The sequence below is a fragment of the Musca autumnalis genome, unplaced genomic scaffold (assembly GCF_047663935.1).
Source record: "Musca autumnalis isolate F117 unplaced genomic scaffold, ASM4766393v1 scaffold_4, whole genome shotgun sequence".
NCBI lineage: Eukaryota > Metazoa > Arthropoda > Insecta > Diptera > Muscidae > Musca > Musca autumnalis.
Window position 1 is genome coordinate 50,245,966 of NW_027411977.1, and position 8,454 is coordinate 50,254,419.

An 8,454-nucleotide genomic window follows, 5' to 3' on the forward strand; every position below is an offset into this window, starting at 1 on the left:
GTATCCAGCTTCACACCAGTGAATGAAAGACTTGCTGCAATTCGAATAAAAGCTAAATTCTTCAACATCAGCTTTATTTGCGCTCATGCTCCCACTGAAGAAAAGGACGAACAGACCAAAGATATATTTTACGAGCGCTTAGAAGAAACATATGACCGTTACCCTGCCCATGACATTAAAATTATACTAGGCGATTTTAATGCCAAAATTGGAAAGGAGAATATCTTTGGCCCAACAGTGGGGAAATTCAGTCTCCACAGTGAAACATCTGACAATGGTATGAGGCTGATAGACTTTGCAGCTGCGAAAAACATGGTAGTTAGCAGTACCAGATTTAATCATCTCGATATTCATAAGGACACCTGGCTGTCTCCAGATCAAAGAACAAGTAATCAAATTGATCATATTGTGATAGATGGAAGACATTCATCCAGCGTGTTGGATGTATGATCGTTCCGAGGCGCAAACATTGATTCGGACCACTACCTTGTTGCAGCAAAGGTACGTGCCCGTCTAAACACAACAGATAGCCACAGCATATTCCACTCAACTAGCCCAATTGCTTAACGCGAGCACTCATTGTCCCGATAACATAACAACACAATGGCAAAATATTGCCCACTCCATGCAAACAGTCGCAAAATCCATACTTGGATTCCAGAGACCTCCACAAAGGAATTCATGGTATGACCAGGAGTGTCGTGCTGCAACAGAAGATAAAAATGCGGCATATAGAGCTACTTTACAATCAGTAGCAACGAGTAGCGCACGAGAGAGATATCGGGAGAAAAGGAGCGAAGAGAAACGTCTTTTCCGCAAGAAAAAGAGAGAAATAGAAAAGCGGGAGTGTGAAAACATTGAGATGTACAGGAGCCAGAATGAAGTACGAAAATTCTACCAAAGAGTGAAACATCAAACAGATGGCTTTGGTACAGGCACATCCTCCTGTAGAGACCAGCAAGGTAATCTGGTAACAGATACAGATAGCGTCCTCAGGATATGGAAGGAACATTTTTCCAATCTGCTGGTATCCAATAGTAGCGAAGACGACGATACCACAGATCCAATCCCAGAAGATGGTATAGAATGTATACCACCCGGCCAAGATGAGGTTAAAACAGCAATCAACCGGCTGAAGAATAATAAAGCAGCAGGAGCCGATGGCTTACCAGCCGAGCTGTTTAAAACCGGAGGCGACGCGCTGATAAGATGTATGCATCAGCTAGTTAGCACCATCTGGCAGGAAGAACGCGTACCCGATGACTGGAACCTGAGCATCCTATGTCCCGTCCACAAGAAAGGAGATAAGACTGTATGCTCCAACTATAGGGGCATAAGTCTACTCCCTATTGCCTATAAGATAGTGTAAGGGATACTGTGCGAACGACTAAAGCCAATGATCAACGAAATAATTGGACTATACCAGTGTGGCTTTAGACCTGGCAAGTCCACCATTGACCAGATATTTACCCTGCGGCAAATCCTTGAGAAGACCCAAGAGATGCAGATCGACACATTTCACCTTTTTGTCGATTATAAAGCAGCATTCGACAGTCCTCTCCGATCAAAGGTATTCCATGCAATGTCTGAATTTGGAGACAGTCTTTCGTGTGACCTATTCAACATTTTGCTGGAAAAGGTAATACGAAATGCAAATGTCAAAAGAAATGGCACAATTTACACCAATAGCCACATGTTACTTGCCTATGCTGATGACATTGACATCATGGGACGATCAGTAAAGGAAGTAACTGATACCTTAAGGAAGGTCGAAGCAGCTTCTGCGAAAGTGGGTCTGGCGGTAAACGGCGAAAAGACCAAATTGATGGTGCTGACGCGCAAAGCGTCCATAGCGTCCGTGGAAGTTGGTACCTACAATTTTGAGGTAGTTAAAGACTTCGTCTACCTCGGCACTGCCATAAACACAACAAACAACATCAGTTGTGAAATAAGAAGAAGGATTGTATTGACCAACAGATGATACTATTGTCTGAGTAAGCAATTTAAAAACAAAGCCACATCTCGTCAAACAAAAATAACACTATACAAAACGCTGATACTACCCGTGCTTATGTATGGCTCCGAAGCATGGGTACTTGCGCAAGCAGATAAGGCAGTGCTTGGTGTGTTTGAGTGGAAAATTCTTCGAAAGATCTACGGACCGATTTGCGTTGACGGTGAATATCGACGTCGTATGAACCACGAGCTATATAAGCTATACAAAGACATGAATATAGTTATACGTATCGAGATGCAACGATTGCGTTGGCTAGGCCATATTATGAGAATGAGCGATGATGAACCCGCTAAAAAGGCGTATGAATACATGCCACATGGCGGTGCACGCAGAATCGGCAGGCCTAAGCTTCGATGGAGCATACAAGTGGATGAAGAAATGGAAAGGCGCGGTATTCCAAAAAGTCAAGCGAAAAACAGAGAGGAATGGAGATCTTTTCTTAGTTCGGTCTATGGAATAAATGTTCTGTAATGGACCAACTAAGTAAGTAAGTCAGTAACAAAATGTTAGTGTTCGCCTTTTCCTTATTAAATATGGTTTATTTGTTTTTTTTTATATCCTTTCTGCATGCAAAGTAGTGGCCACTTTAATTTATACAAAACCTTCAAAATCCCAAAATTCGGGCGGTACTATTATATGGGGACCCTATCACGTGGACGCAATTCAAAACTTTTTCGCAAGAAGGTTTTCTAAAACAAGAGAATACCGATAGGCAAATTTAAGTCAATTTCGTTGAAAGATGTGTGGAAGACCCCCCAAAATGCCAGAAATCAGGCGGTACCGTTCTATGGGGGCTATACACAAAGATGGACCTATGTTGAAATTTTTTGTTGCTTTTTATACCCTCAGCCTTTAGGCTAAAAAGGGTATTTACACTTTGATACCACCAAAAATGTGCCTCATCGAAATAATGGTTTTAGACGCTTAATTTTTTTGTACGATATCCGTTTCAGACAATTTTGAGTAGATCTAGCAATGTCCGTCCGTCTGTCTGTCTGGTGCGCACGATAACTCTCGAACGGATCAATCGATTCAAATCGGTTCAAATTTTGGGGATCGAAATATTTTGTCCAGATTTGATTTAAGTTCGAAGATGGGCCATATAGGTCCACTCCTTCAGGTACCTCCACACAAATGTTAAAAAATTGTTGCAAAACTTGTGCGCACAATAACTCTCGAAGGGAGTAACCGAATTGAACCAAACTTTGCATATAGGTATACCACCTCTAGGCATACATCAGGTTCGAATATGGATTATATCGGTCCACTCCTTCAGGTACCTCACACACAAAATTTGAAATAAGTGCAGTTTAGTGACACCTCACGAATCGTTATGAAATTTTTGGTAACAGGATGTTCGTGTATTTTTTTTTTCGAGGGCAAGTCTACAGTTCCCGAGATAATGGCGCATAACCTCAAAAAAGCAATGTACAATGTCGCGAGTTCAAATAAACGGTGGCCAAATATAAAAGAAGTTGGCGTTGTCAGATGAATTTTGGTATAAATACTTATAGTTCACTGACAATGTCGAGACTCAATCGGTCCACTCCTTCGGGTACTTCCCACACAAAATTTCGGTAAAGTTCAGTTTAGGGTCTGTTCAAGAATAGCTTTGATGTTTGTTGTAGCAACTTGCATCCACTGCCCCCCCATATAACGGTATAATCTTCATCAGCGGCAAGTCCATACTTCCTGAGCAAATAGCCTGATAGGTACAAAACAGACCTATGACACCGTGTGTTGTGGTTGGAGCGCAAAATAACTTTCGAACGGATCTGCCGATTCGGTCCAAAAAATATGGCTTTGTAATATTTTGTGCAAACTTAAATTAAGTTCGAAGTCATATCGTTTCACTCCTTCAGGTACCTCCCCCACAAAAGTTCAAAAATGTTCGGAAAAATTGTGCACACGATAACCCATGATGGGAGTGACCGATTTGGTCCATTCTTTACACATCCTAAAATATCTACCAGATATAGATCAGGTTCGAATATGCACTATGTTTGTCCACCCCTTCGGGTACCTCCCACACAAAATTTTGGATAAATTCACTTTAAAACCTGCTCTCGAATCACTTTGATTATTGTTGAAGCAACTTGCATTCGCTGTCTCAATAACGGCAGTAAAAGTTTTTTTTCAGGGGCAAGTCCATACTTCTTGAGAAAAGAGCCCGAAAGTTGTAAAAAAAGCCCATATCCATACTTTTGTCGGTGCATACGGCCAACATTTTGAAAATCCCCCTAAATACATACGTTTTTTTTTTTTTTTTTGGAAAAAAAGTATTTCAATCCACACAGGCTGAGGGTATATCTCTGTTGGCAAAGCCGACTGATACTTTTTTACTTGTTTATTTGTGTTGCTAAACTAACCTTTATCGAAATGTTCGTATTGATATCTGCCCAGGAAGTATTATTGGCCGCTTTTACCATACAAGTTCGACCACAGTGCACAGTGGTCCCACTTGTATGGAAAAAAGTGCCAAAAATAGTTATAATCGAGCTACCGCCTCGAAATTTTAAACATAGTTTTATAACGAGCACACAAGATAGAAAAACAATTTTAATGAATGTAGGTCCACGTTTAGGTATAGCTCCCATATAAACCTACCTCCCGATATTCGGTATTTTGACGATTTTAGCCAAATTTTCCAATCGATTTGGCTGTAATTTTGCATTTTGTGTTCTGAGGGGACAATATACCTCCTTGCAACAAATGTTCATTATAAGTCCAAGTTTAGATATAGGTCCCATATAAACGTACTTCCCGATATTCGGTATTTTGAAGATTTCAGCCAAATTTTCTAACCGAGTGGACTGTAATTTTGTATTTTGACTTAGGGGAGGACAACATACCTTCGTGCAAAATTTGTGCAATATAGGCCTACGTTTAGGTATAGCTCCCATATAAACCTACCTCCCGATATTCGGTATTTGGACGATTTTAGCCAAATTTTTCAACCGATTTGGCTGTAAATTTTCATTTTGAGTTCTGGGAGAACAACATACCTCCTTGCAAAAAATGTTCAATATAGGTCCACGTTTAGGTATTGCTCCCATATAAACGTAGCTCGCGATTTTCGAATTTTGGCGTTTTTACAGGCATGGTATAAAGGGAATAACTTATAGGGTGGCAGCTGGTGGCAGCTGGATCTCATTTTATCGTAAACTAGAGACTTTCCCCTGTATTTTAAAATAAATATGGACTTGCCCTTACGGTGCCTACATTAGTAAAACTCAACATCAATTTATAGTAATGATATTAAAAATAGCACAAAAAGTCATATAAAAAGAATTTATTTTTAAGGAAGTTAGAAAACGAATTTTCAATATGTTTTTTCGTAAAATCATAGTCAATGTCATCAACTATTAGTTTCATTTTGGAAAATGTACATTTACCTCTTATTTTTTTTTTTTTAATTTCACTCATAAACTACGAATGCTTTGCGGATCTATTTTTCGTTTTTAAGGCGCCGCACACAAGTCTCAATTTTTTCGACTTAACTTGACATATTACCGCTGTAAATTGGCAAAAATAATATTGGGTATTAAAAATTTAATGTGTTTAGAGAATATTTCTTTCAATCGCAATCAAATTTGTCGCCATAAAATTTTCGATTTTTGTCCACTGGCGGAACCACAGTGCAGTGCACTGCTTAGTTGAGTTATTCTAATAGAATTTCTTAAATTAATTAAAACGTTGTTCCTTTCCCCTAATTATTCAGACCGGATATACATATGTCCAAAATAAATACTGGAAGATATTCCTTTCACTTTAATTTTCTAAAGAACCTGAATTTTAGTTTCATTTGTTAAACTTCATAAAACCAGTGTTTGACATTAGCACCATCAATATTTATATTATGCAATAGGAAAAGAATTTGTTTATGACACTAAAGCGAGCTAATTTAATTTGTTATTATAGAGTTCAGAAGGCTGAGAAACCAGTTCAGTTAGTTTTAAAAGCATTTATTCTATTTATTTTTTGGCAGTTTTCCGTTTGTGTGTGTGTGTTGTTTTTTTTTTTTTCTTTTTTTTGGAGTGTGACAAATATTGAACTTTGATATTAAAAACATTTAAAAAAGAGATGATAATTCAAATAAGGAAATATAGCTTTATTTTTTTTTATAATTAATGTTCACAGATACCAGTATTAAACAAAAGGACCCCACCCCCCTTTATATCATTAAATCACCTTGATATTTTATCTGATTGGAATCGCCTGAAACCGTTGACAGGTGTCTTTACTTATCCTAGAGAACGACTTGCAGGATTTATTCCCATGAGCCTTTAATAAAAACTATTATCTGTTAAAAAAAATATAACTTTTTTATTTCTCGATGTTTTTGTTTCATTTGTTTGGTTCTTTGCATAGAAAAGATACCAACAAAATGGGCCTTTTTCTAGAATGGTACAGCATCAAAACAAATATGGCATTTCTCTTTCTTTTAACAAAATAAAATAGTAAAAAAATTATTTTTATATATAAAGAAAACAGGTTGGCTTAAACTATGTAATAAATGTAATAAATTTGTTCGACTAATTACACATTAAAGTGTCGTTGTTGTTGTTGTGGTGGTGGTTTTTCATTCACAGTTCGACAACTTAGAAACGGAAAGATGGTTGAGGATTGTTGGGGTAGAAGTAGCCTTCATTCGTGGGCTTGGGTTTTGGAGTGGTGGTAATCTTCTTCTCAACTGGAGGAACAGGCTTTACTGTGTCCTTGATGGGAGGCAAATATGTGGGACCGGGTTTTTGTGTTGGCTGGGTGGTGATGGGTTTGGAGGTGCTGAGGATTCTAATTGGAGGAGGTGGCTTAACTGTCACTATTACGGGAGGCAGATATGTGGGACCGGGTTTTTGTGTTGCCTTGGTGGTGATGGGTTTTTGAGTGGTGGGTCTGGGGGTGGACACAACTGGACGAGGTGGCTTAACTGTCACTATGACGGGAGGCAGATATGTGGGACCGGGTTTTTGTGTTGCCTTGGTGGTGATGGGTTTGGGGGTGGTGGTAACGGGTTTGGGTGTGGACACAACTGGACGAGGTGGCTTAACTGTCACTATTACGGGAGGCAGATATGTGGGACCGGGTTTTTGTGTTGCCTTGGTGGTGATGGGTTTGCGGGTGGTCCTGAACTCAATTGGAGGAGTTGGCTTAACTGTCACTATGACGGGAGGCAGATATGTGGGACCGGGTTTTTGTGTTGCCTTGGTGGTGATGGGTTTGGGGGTGGTCACAACTGGACGAGGTGGCTTAACTGTCACTATTACGGGAGGCAAATATGTGGGAGGGATAGTCCTAACTTTGGGTGTAGCTTTGGTGGTAACGGGTTTGGGTGTGGTGGTAACGGGTTTGCGTGTGGTCACAACTGGACGAGGTGGCTCAACTATTGGAGGCAAGTATGTCCTGTTGACGGGTTTGGGAGTGGTAGCCTTGGTGGTGATACGTTTTGGTGTAGTCTTGGGCGTAGGTGGCCTAACAGTGGGTGGGAAAGGTTTATCGGGTGTGGGGTAGTGATAACCATCCTTCTTTGGAGCCTTGGTGATAACGGGTTTTGGTGTAGTAATTATGGGCTTGGGTGGCCTAACAATGGGTGGGAAAGGTTTATCGGGTTTGCCATAGTGATAACCGTCCTTGTTGTTGGTGACTGGAGGAGGAGGTCTCACAGTAGGTTTTGGTGGTGTTACTATCTTTGTATCTGGCTGTGGTGGTAAAGGGAAGGGCACCGTTGGTTCAACGTAATGATAACCATCAGCTTTCAAATTCTTGCTGCCGGCAAATAAGTGCGAAACATCAGCACTCACGTATGCCACTAAGGCCAAGACCAGTAAAAGTTTCTGCAATTTGTTACAAAGAAAAGAAAAACGAAAAATTATTTACTTTGTGTGTGTGTGTTTTTTTTTTGTGTGCGGGCTTTAATGCTGCTGCACAGGTTTGATTTTTATTTTTGGTAATCCATAAGAGCAAAAGTGCGTAGAGTAGGAAATCAATGTAATCCAAGGTTCAATGTGATATCCACAAAATTATGCTATGTCCTGCTGATATTCTGCTTACCATTTTTTGTTGAGTTGTTCTCACTCTGAACTATCCACAGAATGAATGTCGACGAATGACTGTGCTTCAAATTTCGATTGCGAAATTATTTATATCGCCAGAAATAAAACAAAAATCTAAAAAAAAACTCGAACTAAGGATGTTACAGTATGAGAACAGCGATCTGTGTGTGGCTGTATGAAAAACGCACAAACGAAACATGATAATCACCATCAGCACCGGCATTATCATAATGTTGTGATACAACCATTAATACTGTTGTTGTGCATCATCAACAACATCATTATCATCTTTAACAACAACTTTTTCATTCTTAACATAGCCGTTTTAGATCCCCCCCCCCCCCTCCCCCCTTTGCTTTTGTCGAAAAACAAAAAATAACAACA

The 8,454-nt window shown here is 39.7% G+C and overlaps 1 protein-coding gene across 1 annotated transcript; it reads right to left on the minus strand.

Moving 5' to 3' along the window:
- Nucleotides 1-6,323: 6,323 nt before the first annotated feature.
- On the minus strand, nt 6,324-8,146 carry LOC141401312 (uncharacterized). Its single transcript, XM_073981446.1, has 2 exons — nt 8,069-8,146; nt 6,324-7,851 (listed from the first exon to the last, which is right to left on the minus strand). Exons 1-2 carry the CDS (start codon nt 8,069-8,071, stop codon nt 6,619-6,621), a joined length of 1,236 nt encoding a protein of 411 aa, XP_073837547.1. The 5' UTR covers nt 8,072-8,146; the 3' UTR covers nt 6,324-6,618.
- Nucleotides 8,147-8,454: the final 308 nt, after the last annotated feature.